This window comes from Strix uralensis, chromosome 16 (genome assembly GCF_047716275.1).
Source record: "Strix uralensis isolate ZFMK-TIS-50842 chromosome 16, bStrUra1, whole genome shotgun sequence".
NCBI classification, from domain to species: Eukaryota; Metazoa; Chordata; class Aves; order Strigiformes; family Strigidae; genus Strix; species Strix uralensis.
The window spans coordinates 7,186,544-7,206,341 of record NC_133987.1 but is presented as its reverse complement, the minus strand read 5'-3'; the positions used below and the strand labels follow the sequence as shown (position 1 = coordinate 7,206,341).

The 19,798-nt window shown below is 52.6% G+C and overlaps 1 protein-coding gene across 3 annotated transcripts in view; it reads right to left on the bottom strand.

Moving 5' to 3' along the window:
- Positions 1-10,088: 10,088 nt before the first annotated feature.
- The window catches only part of LOC141950514 (ATP-sensitive inward rectifier potassium channel 12), a 45,668-nt gene continuing 35,958 nt past the window's right edge, over positions 10,089-19,798 (bottom strand). For all 3 annotated transcript variants that reach the window (XM_074885398.1, XM_074885396.1, XM_074885397.1), the window contains one exon: positions 10,089-19,556. In XM_074885398.1, the coding sequence (XP_074741499.1) occupies positions 18,109-19,398 (1,290 nt within the window). In that variant the 5' untranslated portion in view covers positions 19,399-19,556 and the 3' untranslated portion in view covers positions 10,089-18,108. The remainder of the gene's footprint in view (positions 19,557-19,798) is intronic.

The window sequence follows — 19,798 nt, the reverse complement described above, 5'->3', positions numbered from 1 at the left end:
GTTCTTTCTCTCCCAAGAGCCCTCTGAGAAGCTGAAGCATTTCTGCAACCCAAACATCTCTGATGTGCCTCCAGCAGTGATGCAGGAGCAAGTCCAGGGAGCAGGACAGACCTGTTGTGAGAAATGGGAGCTGCTGGCCTCTTGGGGCTGAAAAGGTCTGATTTAAAGGTGAGAGGGAGGAAGAAACTTTCGTGCATTTCTGGCTCACACAGGGAGCAGTTCCTGAGCTGATCCCCACCCTGGGGAGCTCAGCCCTGGCCTGGAGAGCAGGGAGAGGGCACACAGCTCATGTGGGTGCTGCCAGGGCAGTGGGGCTGTCCTGCGGAAGCAGAGAGTTGAGCAGTTTGTTCATTCCTGCCCTGCTACAAAGCAAGAGAAAAACACTCCTGCTGAGCACAGCCAGAAATAACCCAGGCCTCCAGCAGCCAAAAAGCTTCCAAGGGGGAATTTTAAAGTGCTGGGAATTTGGCCTCTCAGTCTGCTTCGGGCTCCTCTGCTGTCGTCGTGTCCCAGGCAGGGAAATGCAGACCCTGAACACAGCCCTGCTCCTGATGTCCAGGAACCAGCATCTCAAAAAAGGAACAGTTCACTCCCAGTCACCCCAAGACCTGCTCAGCTCCTTTTCCCCCCACCAGGCCTCTTCCAGCACCACCATCACAGCTCCTGCCTTGAAGGACACTGGTGATGGACAGCACTTCCCCTGTGGGATGTGCTTCAGGGGTTGTGATGCCCCAACATCCCTCAAGAACCTTTCACTTTGCTGCGTCGCTGGCTCAGGACGCCCCTGAGATGAGACCACCTCGCAGTGACGGCCCTGCTGCTGGTGAGGCTGGCATTTGGGTATCTGTAAGGGGAATGTAATAAGGATGAATAACCTTGAGCGGTCCCATTGCCCACGGGAGGGAGGAGTTGGGGGCAGCTAAAAACAGGCCTTCCCTGTCTGGAAAGGACAGCAAATTCCTGCACTGTCCAGATGGGATTTGAGTCACACTGTGAAGAAAACGGTCTCTCTGTGGCACATGTCAGAGGCTGCAGGGAAGATAAATGTTGCTTCATTGCTCTGGCCCCGCTGTTTGTTAACCCACAGGGATCTCCTGGCCAGCTTTTCCGTATGTCAGCATCTTCTCATCACCCCAGAGCAAGGGCATACTGTGGCAGATGCTCCACAGAGGAGGAGACACCTCATCACACAGCAACAGCTCTGCTCCAGCTCCTGGGACGGCTCAAGGCTGCTCCATCCCTTCGCTCGGGGATGTAACCCAGTGCCTTGCTTGGCTTCCAACATCCACAGGCAGGCTGCAACCTTTGGAAACCTCCTGTGCCCCCCATCTGACCCTGCACACCCCAGACTGCCCCTCTGGTGCAGGACACCAAGATGGAATGAACCAAGTGGTCTGGGCACATGCAGGAGGTCATTGAAGACATGCTGGCTTTGCAAAACAGATCCCGTGATGGATACGGGATCATCTATTTATTTTAAGTTTTATAGGGGGCATTTTCCCTTGCCAGGAGCTGGAGAATAGAGGACCCGGGTACCATCTGCCCAGGGGACTGGTGAATCATCCTATTTTCCAGTTAACCACATTTGTTTGCTTTGGGAGATCTCCAAGTTAAGGGGGAAGAAAAAGAAAACCCAACCCATGGATCTTTTCCCACACAATAAGAAAAACGATTTTTTTTATTTTTTTTTTTTTTTTTTTACAAAAGCCAGTGTCAACTGCTTTTACTTAACAGTGGGCTGGATAAAAATAGACAGTGAAGTCATGATGCCTTTAGAAGAAGAACCAGGTATGGCCTGGGGAGAGGGGGTAAGTGAAGTCAGGCTTGGAGGAGAGGGACAAAAAACTAGTGTGATGGGGACAGGCAGAGTTTTTGTTCCAGGACCACGTGGGACAAGGAGAGCAGCTTACCCCGATGCCTTGTGATTTCCCTGGAGTGTTGCTGGGAGAGGCAGGGAGGCTCTTTGGTGGATGCCCCAGAGTTCAAGTTGTCGTTCACGTGATGCGGATGGGGCCGTGGCCCAGCAAACACCAGGAGATCAGCTCTTCGCAAAGCTGAGACATTCAGAGCTTGAGGCACGCTGGAAAGCAAGGGGAGCGGCAGGGAAGGGAAGCCAAGGGGTTGTGCTCCTGCTTTCTCCAGGACTGTATTGCTGCACTTCCTCTCTTAGTTTTCTGCTCAGATCTGGCTTTTTCTCCTGTTTTAGCGCCATGCTAGGCTGTGGGCATGCTGGGCTGTTTGGAAGGAGTGTGCATGTTGAGGGACTTTGTCTCCTGCTCAGGGCAGGGGTCCTGGAAATCACTTGGCCACCTGGAGCATGAGGAGGTGCAGCTGATGCCCACATCTCAGTTCTGATGGTGGGAGGCTCCTGTGGCAAAGCCTTCATGGGGCTTTTTGTGCAGGGTCGGGGCACATCCTGAGCTTGGCCAGGCTCCATGCTGCAGATAAAGAGCCTTTGGGGCAGAGTCTCTGTAGTATTTCTACATCACAGGAGAAATCGGAGGTGTGAGGACAACCCAAGGGCATATGAAAGCCCAGCATGTACCAGGGAAATGGTGAATCCCCCTTGCAGGGCTGGCTTGTGTCAGGTGTGTCTTGGTTGAGTGCTGAAGAAGATGCCAAATTGCTGGTCCTCCCCAGCCCTCATTGCAATGGGACTCTGTGGTGTCCCCTTGGTTGCCACACAGCTCTAGCTGTGCTCCTGTCAAAGCCACAGCTACTGCATCAACTTCATACCTTGCAACCAAGCACCAACTCAGGCCACAACTGAAATGAGTTTGGCAGGCCTCAGCATGCCCTTCCATAGGTATTTCTTTACATGCTTGGGATCACCATGGTAGCTGCAATGAGATGCCAATTTTAGGTCACAAAAGGATGCTGCGCAGCAGGGGTGATGGGCCCTGCCAGAGCAGGGGGAGGTGGAGCTTCAAACTTGATTTTCAGGATACAAGGTGAGAGTTTTTTTGCCCTTCTACTTAAACAAACGAAAACTTCCAAGGAAAAAATAATCCCTGTGGAAATTTTAGCCTTGCCCACAAGGAAGGAACCTTCTATCAACAAGAAAATTAACATGGTGGGGAAAAAACATGTCCTTTTCTGCTCAACAGCAAATGCTTCCACCCGCTCCTGGATGCTGACCCACGGTTTCCCTGCAGCAGGAGGCTGGAGAGGCGCGAGGGGAATATCTGCATTTCTCCCTGATCAGTCACGGAACTAGCATTATCACTGGAACAATGGGCTCAGCCCAGGCCTGCATTGCCAGAGCGGCTCCGCTGCAGTGCTCCCGGATTTATTTTTGTCCGGGCTTGGAGCGGGTTGCAGAGATCAGGTGACGGTGCCCAAGGAGCACTTGGCATCGCCTGTCCTGCCACCGTGTGTGCACATGTCCGTGGGAGTAATGAGCAGGCAGGGATGATGGAGAGGGGCTTAGCATGCAGGGTGGCTGCACTCTCGTTACTGGATCCTCTTCTCTTGGCTCAGCCCACTCTGGTGACCAGCTCCTGGGAGAAGGGATGCTTTCTCACACTGTGGGGACCACTGATGCGCTCTCTTGCTTTGGCTCATAGCTTTGCAACTCAGTCTAGGAAATCAAAACCAATGCCTGTGCTTTGGCGCTGGGGTTAGGACCTGGAAACCAGTTTGTGATGGAATTGAGTCATGGGCATTAAGGGAGGTGACCAAGAAGACATGCGATGGACTGTGGCAGAGCTGGGGAAGCCCAGCTTCCTGAGGACCAGTGCAATGTCTCCATCTCTGGGCTTGCCTCCTTTTCATATGGTTTCCATACTGAGTTGTGTTTGAGCAGTGACTGAGAACCCATTTTGTTCCTGGCCCCCATGCTGTCCCAGAAGAGCAGTCAGCCTGGCAGATGTGGCTGAGACAACCTTTGAGTTGGCTAATTTGGCAAGGTAGCCAAATCTCAGCCATCTTGGACACAACAATAAATACTGAGGGTCGCTGGGGCACATCAAGGAAATATGAGCTGCTTGGTGTCTCCAGAAAGCACCAGGACACAGGGGCTTGAGGCAGAAGCTGGGTTCCCAGCCCTGCCCAGTCTGAGGGATGCTGGGATGGGGTATTTCCCCCTGCTCTCTCTCTGTGCCATGTGGATGTGGTGCATTCCCAGTGCACAGTGGTCAGTGGTGCCATGCTGACCAGGCTGGCAACCAAGCCATTTGGAGATGAAACTCCCCAAATCACCCCAAAATCTAGGTCACGCCAGCCCTGGACTGTGACATGTTCAAAGCCTGGATCAGAGGCATCTGTGAGGATCAACCAATCCCAGACTGGCCACAGTCCTGAGCAGGGATTTTTGGAGCCTGCTTCCCCCTAACCCCCAAATATCCTCTTCCAAAAGGATCCAGTGAAGCTGCTACAGCAGGTAGCCAGCCTCAGGCTGTGGCATCTGCGATTCTCGAAGAGAAAACGTCTCCCAGCAATGTGGCTTGGGCTCAGTTCTCCAGAAGTGACATGAACGTACCCGCGGGGGTCAGGGACACCCTGCTGGCTGCCAGCATCCTTGGCCATGCAGGGGCACCTTGCACACAAGAAAAAGCCATCCTGGCTCTATCCCCAGCCTCAGCAGAGCCCCTTCTCTGAGGCGAGTGTGGCCACCACCCCCTGCTTTCTCTATCAGCTGGAAAAAATCTGCATCACTGAAGGTTTTTATTTCCCAGGGGGCTGGGGAGAGGAGCCTGGAGTTAATCAAAGTCTGGAGAATGCACAGGAGCATCCATGGCTGGAGGAAGCTCCCAGGCTTCTGTGCTGGAGAGGGGACAGAGCTGCACTGGGGTCTGGGGGTGTGCGGAGGGCCGGGGGCTTGTTCAGTGAGTGGCACCACAGAAACATGAGGAACAAGACCTTAATTCTTCAGGCGTGGGATGGACCAGGGTGTTGTGCCACAGCCGGGGGGCAGTGCTAGAGGCATGTGTAGCATCACTTGATGCGCATGAGTGGCCCAGAGTCTTGTCCTGTGACTCCACACATGGGTCCAGCCTGACCTCAAAGGGAACCAAGTGTTCTGTGGCAGAGGCTGGGGGTCACCCTGGTCTTGGGGGTATTCCAGCTGCGGTCTCTGAGCAGCGCACTGTGAACATCACCCTGCGTGGGTCAGGCCATCCTGCAAAGAATCCCCTTTTTTATAAATCCCAGCACATGATACAAGAGTGGAAGGAGCCTACACTGCCCCAGCAGGTCATTTCAGGCTTGGCTGAGCTTCTTTCCTTTTGAGGGGATGCTTGCCAGCATCTCGGAAATAGCACCGGTGGAATCTGCAGCCCAGGCACAGCACCGTCAGTCAGGGACCTGCTCTCTGCAGCTCAGAGCAGCAAATCCCTCTTGCAGCAGGAGGATGAGGATGGACGGTGTGGGAGCAGCTCCCTCTGCCAGCCCAGGAGGGCGGCAGTGGTACCTGCTCCCATATTGGGAGCTTATGACTGAGTTTTCATGTGCAGCAGGGACACAGTGACAATCCTGGCCTTGCCTGCTTCTCCCTGTGGTTTCTGTGGCTTGTTATCATGTGTGCAACAGATGATTTATGCTGATGCTGGGCCTCCAGTGAGCACTTTATGGCTTGTGGCATATGGAAATCTATGGATCCCTCTGACAATAGTTGCATTAGGTCTAACACAGCTCCAAGGGACTGACCCTGCTGGTGCCTCCCACTGCATTTCCCTGGATCACCATGTTTGGATATCTCTGATGTTGAGATCAAAGAGTCTGTGTTCATCCCCAGGACTGGAAACACCCAGTGGAAGGGATACAGGCACATCCTCTCCTGCACTCTCAGCATAACCCTTACATTGGTGTGTGGAGAAAGGACACAAACACACTCAGAAGTAAAATTGTGAATATCACCCATCAGTCTTCCCATGGGGAAGATTACCGGACTGCTCTGCTGGATGAAATTCTGCCAACATTTAGCCCACAGGAGCTGGGTGCATTGCATGCGAGGTGTATCAGGTAGGATTTGTATCAGGGGCTCAACGCACACCCCAGCCGCTGGACTGTCATGGTCACAGTGTCTTTCTGGGCTGATTAGGGAAAGTGTCAGGGACCTTGCAGCCTAATGCTGTAAAGCAGCCAAGACTGACAGGCCAGGGTGTCTCCTCTCACTCTGCTGGAGTTGCACTAATTGCAGTTCTCCCTAATTAAAAGTCAGTGGTGTGGCTTTGGCGGCTGCAAGCCAGGTCCCTGAGGTGAGCCCTGGGCAGAAACTGGGTGGTGGTGAAGAATGGGGTCATCTCTGGAGCCCGGCATGCTCCCTGAGGAGCCACACTTGGGTGCCATAGAGGAGCCAAGCATCCAGGAGAGTCCTCAAAAGGAGGAATGAAGTCAGAGCCAACATTGCCAGAGACATGGGGCAGCGAAGGGGTGCTCTGGCCCTGAGCTGTTGCACTGAGCTGGAGTGAAACGCTCTGTGCTAGCTGCAAAGTCACTTCCCAGGTAGCAATGGTGAGTCTCCACTAACCACGGGGCTCTGGGAGCTAGGGCTCTGCAGCAGAGGTAGCAAATCCCATGACAGACTTGTATGAGCTGGCAACACTCTGCCTCTCCCAGGGGAAGAAAAGGGCCAGCTTGCTGCCAGGCACTTAAAATAAGACAAAGTAAAAGCTGGATGATCTTTAGAAGCACAGTTTCCTGCTGGCTTGTTGGTTGCTGATCTAACAGCTCTTTCTCCTTCCTTATTTCCCTGTGAGGACATCTCAGTTTTGGTTCAGATATGTCTTTCCATGGGATAAGAATCTCTCCAAGCAAACTCATCCTGAGTGAAGCCAGGAGGAGCATGCAGATGCCAGCACGGATGTATAAGGTGAGTGACTCCAGGGTGATTTCATTAAGAAGTTCTTGTGCTCTTATTGCTTCAATACAAACTCACAGACAGCAGTGAATTTTCACCCCAGACACATCTTCAGCCCAAGCACATGTCCTGCTCTCTCAGGCTGGAGCAAATAACATGACTTAACCTTTTCATACCTATACATGTCCTGTTTTGAAATCCATGGGCCAAGGGGGTGTTTATATGTCAGGAAAGATGTCAGTTAAGGGCATGATAGGTGATGCTTTTGTCACCTGGAGAAGCCGGAGATGGGAATAGACATCAGCTTGTATCACCTTACAGGCTGCTCGAGTGAGGTCTAGGGAGAGGGATGATGGTTTGGGAGAGGGTGAACTGTGTGGCAGCTACTTCAATGGGACACTACAGGGAGGGTCTAGAAGAGGCGGGACAGGTTGGTCTCTCTGCTGGGCGTGGAAATCTTCCAGGTATCTGTGAGCAGACTTCGGAGAGTGGCTCAAAGCCTTCAGTGTGGTGCATCTCCCTGGGGAAATGGGGAGGATCATGCACAGCTCCTCTCCCTGGCCCGCAGTCGGAGAGGGCTTGCAAATGGAAAGCTCGTGGCTCAGGCTGGCTGCTCTTGGTGGGCTAATAATACCTCTGGAAGAAGGTCAGGTGGGCAGCAGCAAGGGCAGCTCCCGTTACAGGCTGTCACACATCACCCTGGTCTGCCAGAGCCTCCAGAAAAGTTTTGGGACGTCTTGGAGGAGAGCTGGTACTGCAAACCCTCCTCCCTCAGTGGGTTTCCAGAGGAGGTGATGGCAGCCAGCTGGGTTACCCTCACCATGGTGTGAAGCGATGTGATAAACCCCCGCACCAGTCCCTGCTCTCCCGTACCTGCACTGCATCCTCCATGTCACCGTGTTGTGCCCTGCTTCCTCATCCCAGCAGGAGCTGGCTGCCACCGAGCAGGCCACTGTGCCGTCCCACCACAGCGTATGTCCCAGCAGAGAGGGTTTCTCTTGCTGAAAAGCTGCTTAGCAGCTTATGGAAACAATAAAAGTAGTATTATCTTCAATGGTGAGGCAGATGGTTTGGATGATTGGTTTGAGTTTTAAGCTGGATTTGAGCTACGGATATTCTGATTTTTAACAATTTTTGGCTGGTCAGACTCCGGTGGTGTAATCCCCAGGTTCACGCTCCCCATAAATCCAGTCATCTCTGCGCCAGGGGCTGCGGGATGGAGACCTGTCCTGGGAGTGGGGGACGTGCAGAGACCTGCATGGGAGGGGACCCCCAGACACCCACCACCTGGGCTGGCAACCACCCGATCCTGCTGCCACCACCACGGCCACCACTAGCCACTGCAGCCTTGCCACCACGACCTTGTGGGGACAATACCCCTCTCTGCTCCCGTCCAGCATGGGAGGCAGCGCTCTGCAAATCCATCACTGGCAGGAGCCCAGGCCTGAGCTTCTCCCCCCACATTGTCTTTTTCAAAGAGATTTATTTAGTCTTTCTCCTAATTATCAAGAGCTGCGGACTTCCCCCTACCATCTGAGTGCTGTTACCAGCCCGCAGCGCTCCTCCTGCCGACACCGAGCGCCTGTTCTTGCCGTCGCCCCCACACCCGGCATCATTATGGTGCTGCCGTATGGAGCACTCAGGGGACGACGTCTCGCTCGCCGGGGTACGGCCGGGGACTTTCTCCATCCCTCCTGCCGTGGGGACCCTCAGCCATCCAGGACCCCCCGCCGAGGCACAGGGTTCTGCCTTGCTCCAGGGCTTGCAAGCAGCCTCTGAGGCTTTTTGGGGTTGCCCCCATGCCTGTGTGTTTGGCCTGATGCAAGGCAAAGAAGAGGTTTGGGGATGAAATCCAGGTCAGCCCTGTTGGGGTTGGGAAATGCTCCTCTGGAGGACAGCTCCAGGTGAATAAAAGCCACCCCTGGGGATTGATGGTTAACCCTGGTGCTGAGGGACATGCAGCACCCACCCAGGCACAGTGCAGGGTCTCAAGTTATTAATTACCTGGCCCAACCCCCCCAGCTGCCCCGCCTGAGAAAAGCCATCACACCCAGTGCATCCTTCGTATTAGAATTGGTTTTATTTAGCAAATCTCCAAAGCGTTAAAATAAAACTCCCATAAAACAAGGGTCATCTTTGTGTTTACATTGAATTTGTAAACTGAGCAAAAGAGGAAGACTTCTACAGAGGTCAAAGGTCACCCAAAACATCCCTTTAAGAGAAATAACATCAGTTTTCTATTCCAATCACCAGCTTCGGTGCTGGTTGACAGTCACCAGCAAAGCAGAGGGTATGGGAGGGGGGGGAACAATGGGGGTGAAGAATGTGGAAGGCTCTAGGCCATTCAGTTCAGTCCTGCAACCAGGTAAAATTGCTTCGCTGCTACAGCCCGGTCATGAAACACCAGAGACAAAAAAAACCTTTTAAGGAACAGGGGTGATTTGGGGTCTGTTTGTGAGTGGCAGTGCCGAGGCTGCAGGATGGAGAACGTGGAAAGGGGGAGCTGTGGCTGAGAGCCTGTGGTGCCCGGTGGGTACCAGGGAGGAGAAAGCAGCTGCTGGCAGCGGGATGCAAAGCTGTTTCTCCCCGGTCACACACCGGGCAGCCGGGACGGTGAGCAGGACCGTTCCCCTACAGCTGCGGTGGCTGCGAGCTCGGGGCCCGATCCCCAGCAGCCTTTCCCCTGTCAGCTCCCGTGGGGCCTGGCAAAGCACTGCCAGAGCTGCCAGGCTTATCTTTAGCTCTGTTCCCTCCCTCGCCCCCGCGCCCACCTCCTCGCCGCGCACTGCATCCCCGGCCCCCACCAAAACACGCTGTTATATAAGCGCTCGCAGCAACCATCTGGGGCTGAGTCAGCCACGAACCCAAACGGACAGCAAGCCCAGGAGGTGGGGATGCCAGCCCCCAGATAACAGGCTTTTGGGGTCACCCCCCCCTCCTTTAAGGCCATCCTTGAGTGTCCAGCACCCCCACTCAGAACCTGCGTGGGTGCTGCAGCCCAGTGAACAGGGACCCTGGAAGGGGACAGCCTGGGGGACAGGCGTGATGCTTGGGGTCATCAGGTGGCGCTGGCAAAGAGGGGAAGGCTTAATTACACACTAATGAGGTATTGCTAAAATAAAAGTGCCAGCTGCAGGAGAAGAGGAGGGGAAGCATCGACTGGCTAGGGAAGGGGTGTTGCTTTGCCAGCTCGGACACATCTCCCCTTCCCTCTCCATCCTCAATCCTGATATCCCATCAGAAACCCTTCTGCTCATTTTCCCTTAAAGCAGCACAATCATGCCCAGTTTGACTCCAAATTTGTTTATTTGGGTTTTTTTCCCCAAAGCCCAGGGTCAGGACAGGGGTCTCCTTCACCTCCTTTAAAACACCATTTTTCTCTGAGACCAGCATTGTGGCGAGTGTTTGCGACCTGAACTTTGCAGCGTTGTGCTGATTCACGACAGCTTGTCACCAAAAGTGCCTAAAACTGACAGAAAAAGGGACGCTGACTCATGTGTTTGCCTTCCCCAAGCGGGGAGAAATGTGAAAGGTGAACAGAGTACTTAACGGGCGATAATTACATTCAGCGCTGAAAAATTCAATTCATATTAATAAGTCAGCATGTTGTTACTAATTGAGGCCTTCTACAATTAAAAAAAAAAAAAAAAGAGTATTTAAGGTTTTTAACCTTGACAGTGACCTTTTAACAACAAGTGTAAGGAAACCCCTAATTTTGTCCCAATCACACTTATAAATCTGTGTTAAGGAGAAACTCCAGCCACTGCCTTCCCGGTCTCCACGCAGGATGCTGGGGGTTGGTGTCCCGGCAGTATCCCGTTATACAGCAGGATGAAACCCAGCATGGGATGTGGCATGAGGAGCTGGGGAGCCAGCCCCTCAGTGGGAGAGCTCTTGGTGTTGCCATTCAGGGCAGGCGAAGGGGGAGAAAGGAGTCAGAGAGGGTCCACCTTAATACAGGATGAAAAAGCAAATTGCCAGCAGGAGAGCAGAGATGCTGCTCCGTTACTATGGTTACCCCCAGAGACAACCGAGCATCCCTGGGTATCGCCCTGCGGTACCTGAGCTGCTCCCGGCCACCCGGAATGGTGCTGGGGTAGTTCAGGTGGGTGAGGGAACAAATTTGGAGGGGTTTGGAGGGTCTGAACTTCTCAAAGCAGCCAGGAGAGAGGCTGCATCCAGGCTGGGTGGAGAGACAGCATCTCCAGCGGGACTGGGGCAAAATTCCTGCCTGCACCCCTCTGAGATGTGGTGCCTCACCTTAGCACAGCTGGGGAGGATTCGTTAGGAAACACCAGGGATTTGGTTCAGAGAGTTTCTGCCCGGCACTAACCCGCACTAGTTCAGGAGTCAGACCAACGTGATGCCCTCCCCATGTGACACCACATTTTTGGCCAGCAAGACACAGCAATCCTTGCCCCGGGGCACACAGCCAGGTCGGGCAACACGGTGTACAAACCATGCCAGCTCCGTCCTGGTGGGAATCCAGAGCTCACAGCCCCTCTGCCCACTCTCTACCTGATCAAGAGGGATTGGCCCACCCAGATTTCAGCAGTGGTGTGTTTGAGCCAAACCCATCCAAGCCGATGAAAAAATGCTTTTGGAGAGGCCAAAAACCTCTGCAAGGGCACAGAGAGATGCCCCAGTCCTCTGAAGCCAAAGGGAAAGAAGCAAGAGGGCAGTCAGCGAGGGCGGGTGTAATGCTGAGTTTAGAGAGGGTTTTAGCATTTAACAACATCTTGAGTATTAAAAGTGGAGGTTGACAGCTAAAAACCAGCCCCAACCTCAGCCCATTGACCAGCATCCCTGCCAAAAACACCCTGGCCATGCCTGCAAGGCCTAAGCAAGGTCCTTCCCCGCAGAGGCAGCCGCTACCTTCCCATCCCCGTGCTCCCGGCCGCCACCGCAGCCCGTTCGTTTAGCTCTAACCCCCAAAGATGAGGATGGTTGGAGTGGAAATAAAGCAAGGACTGAATGTCCTGGTAGCACATTTCCCGTGGTGCCAGCGTCAGCTTGGCTCCCTGGGGATTTCTGCTACAAGCAGCCACTGAGGGAGGAATTCTGGAGGCAGTGGAAACTGTCCCCGGGGAACTGCCGGCTCCTGAATCATTAAATGCTTCCACAAATGAAGCGATGGGTTTTGTAGTGCAAACTGCTGCGTGAGGAGTCACTGCCGCATGGCAAAGCAAACCCTGAGAGCGGAGGCACAAGAGCTTTGGGAAGCTGTTGAACGGGCCGGTGCTTGTCCCCAGCAGAGATGTTGGCAGGGCCCTGCAAGAGCATCCCCCATGCTCTCCCCATCATTTTCGTTTCCAAGATCCAGCCCATGTTTTGGAGGAGAGCAGGGAGGTTTTTCCCATCTCACCTCCTGCCTGCCTGTAACAGGCCATTACCTTCCCCAATAACCCCTGCTCCTCTCCTCAGCAAGAGGAAAGCTTCCAGAAAAACATCTGGTCCAGATTTAAAGGCATTAAGAGACAGAGATTGGTAGCTTGTTCTAATAGCTAATCATTATGAAAAGATCGCTCCTTATTTCCAAGACAGATTTGTCTGGCTTCAGCTTCCAGGAAGAGGTGGTTATTATGCCTTTCCCTGGTAGATTAAGTTACCTCTTTGTACCAGTGTATTCTCCCTGTGACAAATGCTGTAATCAAGTCACCTCTCAATCTCCCCCTCTGATAAATTAAACAGGCTGCACTCTTAAATCATGCTTAGCTCCGGGCCTATCTTTGGTGATTAGAGTGAGTGGCTGGCAGTGATTTTTTTTTTTTTTTTTTTAATGAGTAAAAAACTCTCTTATGGGGAAAGGGATGGAATCGATGGGACCCAACTGACCATCATCGGTGGGTGGAAGCTATCAGTCATCAGTCGCCCAACCTGGATTCAGACCTGTGACCAGCCTGAGAAATTATGAATAATTTCTCCAGGTTATCTTGGTACACGAGCCCCATTCTCTGCAGCAGCCAGGTGCAAAAGCCAGAAGGAAAATCCAGGATGGTGAATCCAGGGGCTCCGTGTCCAGCAGGCCATTAACCTCTCTGTAAATAGCATCCCACGCACTTGCTCTGCTTTTCTTCAGCCGTGACGTACCATTAAAGACATTTAAACTGTCACTTGGACATGGCGTGATGTCCCCTGAAGTCCCCGGAGGAGGCGATGCCTGTAGGAAATAGATCCTCATGGAGCCCAAGGGCGACCAAGGTTGCTCTGAGAAGATTTGTTGGGTCAGTCTTGGATGACTGGTCTCTTTCTGCCTGGGCTCCAGACACGTTTTCCCATCTCCGGGCTCCCCGCATGGCTGAGCTGCTGTGATCCGGTCCCCTGGCGAAAGCCCATCAGGGCAGTGCAGCAGAGCAAATGGTACCCACACGTGGGGCTGTGCAGGGAGGGGGGCACTCTACAGAGCCCCCCCAATCCCGCCAAGCGTCCCTGCAGCCCCTTCCCCAGCAGAGAGGAAAAATTATCCTCTCCTGCAGGATAGCAAGGAAAATTCAGATATGGGATTTCTGCTCCTACCTAGAAGCTGCAGGATGGACATTTGCTAAAAGGCTCCTAAAAAAAATATATATGTTTGTCCTGCTGGCCCCTAGTCTTGCTCAAAGTTTGCTGCACATATATATTATATGTGTGACAACTGACAGACTTGAAACCACATTTGAAGTTTGCTACAGGCAGACACTTCCCTATGATCTTTAAAATATACAGCATGACGCAAGATATTTTAAATAGATCAAAATACATTTATTACATATTTATATTATTTTCTCTAGTCTATTTATATCTTTTGGAGACTCTTATATATAATATATATAATATATTTAAAATAACATAAAATTGGCCAGTTTTGTCATCTGAAATACATTTTACAAATATATATATACATTGTCACATATATCTCAAATATATGTGCGATGAGACAGAGAAACACCGGAGGTGGTAAAGGTACAGAAACTTTCATTGCATCCATCAGCTTCTCTATCGCTGCACGTCACCATCGCCCCAGTGAACGGACTCGGCGTTTTACCCCTGGGAAACCAGTGCTCCCAGTTGCCAACCTGCCCGTGTGAACTAGTGCCGGGTCTTGGTCCCCAGACTGTGTGGGGCCAAGCCTGGAGGAGCACCGGGGTGTGGTTTGGGGGGGAAAGGAGGGAAGATGGAGCCCCTAGGAGGGAGCAGCAGGACAGATGTGCACAGCTGGCGGGTGCCGGGGCTCAGCGAGGTGACGGGTGGCATCGGGTCGGGCACCATCCCACATCCCCTCCTTGCTCATAACACGGCCGGATCCTGCCCTGCGCCAACCCCCCCATGGCAGCATTCCTGAATTGGGGGGTGGGAGAGCAGGACCCGGCCAGAGCCCCGGACCTGGCTGCCACACACTCATTTCAGCGTGCAAGAAATGGGACACACACACACACACACACAGGGGACTCTTTTGGTTGTCAGCACAAGAGGAAAGGAAAGAGCAGGAGGGTTTAAAAATAAACGTATTTGTTCTGCCTTATTAAAGATAGAAAAGGTGGCTCTGAATTCATCTTCTACAAAAGGTTTGAAGGTCAAGCAGGCACCGAATCGCAAAAGGTTAAGCGCTAAGTGATTGTCCCAGCCCTAAAAGACTAAGTGCACTAAATTCAGTTATGAGAAGCTAAGGCTCGTCCCGACGGCTCCCGGCCCTGGGGACCCACCGCCCAGCCGAGCGGGGACACCGCGCGTCTGTTGGGGGCAGAGGATGCCCTTTCCAGCTGGAGGTTTTGGGGTGCAGGGATGCGGCTGCTTTCTGCTCTCACCGGTGTATCATTCTGGGGTGAAGCCGAGTGGGAGCAGCCTCCATTCCCAGCCAGGGTGGTTACTGCTGCCGGAGGCTGCCCTGAGCCCCAGCCGAGGGCAATCCCTACGGGATGCTGGCCAAGAGGATTAGCGGCTCTTTCCTTTCTCGGACTTCTGCCATCCTCCAAGGATCAAGTGTAACGCCGGAGTTAACTCCATGGATGGAGCGGCCTTGCCTCGGAGTAGATGGCTGGCGGCTGTTTTGGGGGGTGGACGTGTCCCCTTGCTCAGCTCCAAGCCCCTTCCTGCTGGGATCCCGCTCCATCCCTGCCATCACCAACAGCAAAACCCACACCCCGAGTGCATCCCTGTGCCTTTCCAGCCCCGTCGGGGAACCAGAGTGCTGGACAAACACAACTTTTTGGCTTTTTTCACCTTTTTTCCCCCCCTTTCTTTGACAATTCATGTGATGATTAAAACTACTGCTGGGCAGCCTTCCCAATGCTCCCTGATGGTAGGAAAAAAGACCAGTAGCTCAGAGCACTCACAGGTAGGCAAAAATAATATTTATACACTATGTACCGGCGTGGTCCATGGCCAGGACAAGGACTATACAGTATATATACGACGACTCACCAGAGCTAGATCCTCACTAGCGGGGTTCAGGGAAGGGGGTGTGTGAACAGGGGCCAGGGAGGGTCCGAACCCCCCCCCCCGCTGTGCCGGCTGTGGGCGCTCCCCAGCCCAGTTCACCTCCTCCTATGCAGCAGTTTAAAAATACATCTGTATATATTATTCTATTCTCCCAGGTAACACTGTACAATCATAGAAGTTTCTTTAAAAGCAATAATTTACTTAAAGACATCTCTATTTCTCTTTCGGTTTTATACAAATATTTACTGTGATATATATATGTTTATAAAGACATTAACCCTCTGAGAACCCTACAGCAGCAAGATGTGCACCTTTTTTTAATAATTATTTATTCAAAAGAACCTAAAACCACTTAAAAGCATTTTTTTAAAAAAATAAATAAGTAGTGCACACACAAACTCTCTCTGCCCCACCCCCCCTCCATCCTTCCCACCCCCCAGATGCTATGGGGCAAAAAGCGGGTGGCAAAACCATCCCCCCTGGGAGCAAAGGGACAGGCAATGGGATGGCATCTGTGTTCACTGCCTTAGAAACACAAATGTCATGGCTGGAACTCAATGGCACGTCCCTACGTGTCCCCGCTTTTGGGGACAGCCCGTCTGGGGCACTCAGTGCTGAAACAGCCAGGTGCTGGCCCTGGGGATGTTTTCTCCCAGTGGCTGATTTTTAGGGGAAGCCAAAAATAGAGCAGCCCCTTGGTGGGCAGCATGGGGTGGTGGTGATGGACGCTGGTGGGAACAGGGCGGGAAGAAACTCTGCGGGGATGAAGTCCCAGTCCCTGTCCTGTGGCCAACCAGCGAGACGCGATGCTCGGGGGCACAGGGCAGCGTGGGGGGGGGGGCACCAGGACAACTGCTCCCCAGAGCCCTTTGCAAGAAGGAGATGGAGATGGGGACACAGGGAAAATCCTGCCTCTGCCACCACTGTTTGGACATGCCACAGCAAGTTGTAACCCTGGGACACAGCTTCCCTGGTGTAGGCAGCGGGGAGAAAAACACCGGGAGCCCATCACAGCCGAAACGCTGCTGGGGACCCCGCTTTCGACCCCTTCTCCCCAAGGCTGGGTGCTGCTGGGGCTCTGTGCCCAGGGTCAGGTGTGGGATGCCTGTGGGTACCGAAGCCTTTCCCACGGCCACGGGGAGCAGGGAGCCAGATTTTGGCTCCCAGAGCACCAATGAGCAGCATGGCCGGGATGAAGGGACCCGCAACCCGCATGTTCCTGACTCCTTCCCTCTGTGCAAAGGCGGGGAGCAGGGCAGGAGCAAAGGCTTCCCATGCACAGGGTGGTTTGCCTTGTGCTGTAACAAAAGCTAAACCAGCGTGCCATCAAGGCCAGCCTAAAACGCAGCGAATGGTGGGATGTGGGTTTTGCCGTGGGGGCCGAGCAAAGGGAACGTCACACCGGTGGGGGGGAGGATGCAAGCGGGGTGCGGCGGAGAAGGGCTGGGGCGCGGGATGAGTTTGCATCTCTAAGGCACAATCCACCTTGAGGCTGGGACGCGGGGACGGGTTGAAGCGCAAGACGGGGTGGTTTTCTCGACTGGCATCTGTTGTTTTCGGAAAAGCATCTGCCTCTGAAGCAGGGCTCTCCAGTGAACGGGGAATTCATAAATCCCAGCCTGGCACAGAGACAGCTCCTGTGCTAGAAGAAGTGCAACCCAGCAAGATGACTTTCTCATTGATTTCCACATTTGAAATGATTTTTCAAGGGAGAAAATACCAAATTGGTTGGAAAAGCGGGAAAATACCCAAATTTAAGAGCTTTCCACTCTCCTTTTTGTGCTTTTCACTATTTTGTCCCAGTTATAGTGAAACTTATGAACTTCCCCATTGGAGACGCTGGGGGAGACCCAGCACTTCAGCAGCTGATGCCCCAGACCCCATTTCCACCCTGAAGATCAGTATTTCCAGAAACTGGCTAACTACTGTGTTTACAATGCCTCTTTCTATCACAGTCTGGCTTTTCCTTATTAGCTATTTTGCCAGTAATTACACTACTTGCTTTTGCTGCCACAGACCTTCAGCCACTTACATCTGTTTTCTGCTTACAAAGCCATGCCAGTGGAAAAAAAATAAAACCCACCCAAAAACTGGATGCAGTCTTGGCTTCTAGCTCTTCCATCTGCCCAGCAAGTCACCCCCTCAAAGGACCCCGGTGGCTTATTCATTCCCTTGTTCATTTTTAAAAAATACTGAATGACTTCTTTCAGATTTAATATTATTATTGTTATTATTATTATTGTTATTATTATTATTTTGGTAAACAGTCTCCCAAACGGTATGGTGAAAAAATTAAAAACCCTCTCGCCTCCCTCCCTCCCCTTTTTCCCAAATTAAAAAGAAGTACGTTAATGTTGCATGTTATTTCAAGTGTTGTTCTTGTGCAACTGAACCAGACCACCTGCCGGAAGGAGCAATTTTTTTTCTTGTTGCTGCTCAGTTAAAAAATAAAAGGAAAAAAAAGAAAGAGAGAGAGAAAGATTTGTTTCCTGATATTTCCTCTTTTTGGATCTCGCAGTGCTCGGCTCCAAGAAAACGCTGGCGTTTTCCCCGCAGGGAGAGCAAAGCCCCGCAGGGCCGCGCGGGGCGAGCGCCTGCCCGCGCCCCACGGACCCTCCTCTCTCCATCCGTCCGTCCATCCATCCGTCCCCACAGAGCCATCGGCCCCACTGTGGGCGCCGGGCACGGGAGACGCGCCGTGGCCTGCCGCCGTCCCCTCCTGCAGACCGCTCAGTGGTTATTGCGATGAAACTGAAAACTATGAACGATACTAATTTCTCAAGCATTCCTATGGCACTTGCATTGTTCTGCATAATTTGAGCGGGTTGTAGGGGAAGAGATTAGAGGAGGAAAAAAAATACCCTCAGAAAAGTCAATGGAAGGACCAAGAGTCATATTTCTGACTCCCTCCTGTACGACCGCTGATCCAATGCTATTGTGGCTTGAAGCCTATCGAACTCATGCCTGTTATCCGGGCTCAGGTCCTCCAAACCCCGGCTGTCATCATCTTCCTCTTCCTCGTCGCGACTCATGAAGGCCAGCTCGTTCTCATAGCAGAAGGAGTTGGTGCTGGGCAGCAGGAATTTGTTCTCCACCAAGTCCTTGGCGCTGCAACGGGGGGTGGATGGGACCTCGTAGGTTTTGTGGAAGTGGGAATAGTCTACTTTGTATTGGTTTTTCTCCTCGAACAAGACTGGCTCGAAGCGGTGGCCCCAGAGGATCTCGCTGGCTAGGTAGGAGCTCCGAGCTTGCGTCGTCATAGCGGTAGCTTCTACCATGCCTTCCAGGATGACTACGATCTCAAAGTCATCTGTCTCCAAGTCCTGACGGCTGATCCCAAACAAGGGGCTGTCTTCGTTGATCTCGTGGAGAATGGTGATGGGGGACACCAAGAAGATACGGTCCAAGCCTTTATCAAACCCCACGTCGATGTCTATTTGGTCAAGGGGTATGTACTCCCCTTCTTCTGTGATCCTGGGCTTAATTAGCTGAGCTCGTACGTGGGCTTCTACTATGTGGCTTTTCCGGAGATTCCCAACTCTCCACATCAGGCAGAGTTTTCCATCTCTCATTGCCACTACTGCATTATGACTGAAAAGTAATGTCTGGGCCCGTTTTTTGGGCCTGGCCATCTTTGCCATTATTGCACCAATCATGAAAGAGTCAATTATACACCCCACGATGGACTGAACCACCACCATGAAGACTGCGAGCGGACACTCCTCCGTCACACAGCGGAAGCCATAACCAATAGTCGTTTGGGTCTCAATGGAGAACAGAAAAGCAGCCACAAAGCCATTGACCTGCAGAACGCAAGGTTTGAAGGTATCGTCTCCACCTGGGTTTTCTAGGTCTCCGTGAATGAGTGCAATTAGCCAGAAAATCAGCCCAAACAATAACCAGGACACTAGAAACGCCAGGGAAAAGAGCAAGAGCATATACCTCCAGCGGATGTCAACACATGTGGTAAACATGTCTGCAATGTACCTCTGTGGCTTGTCATCCATGTTGGTGAACTCCACGTTGCACTGACCATTCTTCTTTACAAACCTGTTCCTGCATTTCCTCCTGGTGTGGATTTTCCCATTGCCAAAGCCGTTGATACCTGGCATGGTGGTCAACCTCAGCCCGTCTTCCTCGGAGGACACGATGCTGTAAGGGTTGACTCTGCCTGCAGTCATCCCTGAGCCAAACCCACAGTGAAGATGAAGGGTCTTGCGACTCCTGGTGTGCCCCTGACCCACCCCTGCCCACCCCCCAAGTTCTGCTGTGGTGGAAGAGAAGTCCCAAGCTTCCACGTCTTGGTTGCCACGTCACCACGTGAATCCTGTGAGAGGCTCTGCAATGAGAAAACAAAGACATGGCCGTTACCTCTCATGACAAAGGGACCCAAATGGGTGTTTGGCCATGGGTCTGATGGGGTGGGTGGCTGCATGTTGAGCAAGGACCCCTCCCAACTGCCCTTACTCACTCTCCTATGGCTAGGCTGTTCCCAAAAACCACACACAAGGAAGGAAGAAGGTCTTAGAGTTTGTTCTTCCATACTATAAAGCGGGTGAGCAAACCTTGCTGGGGAGATGC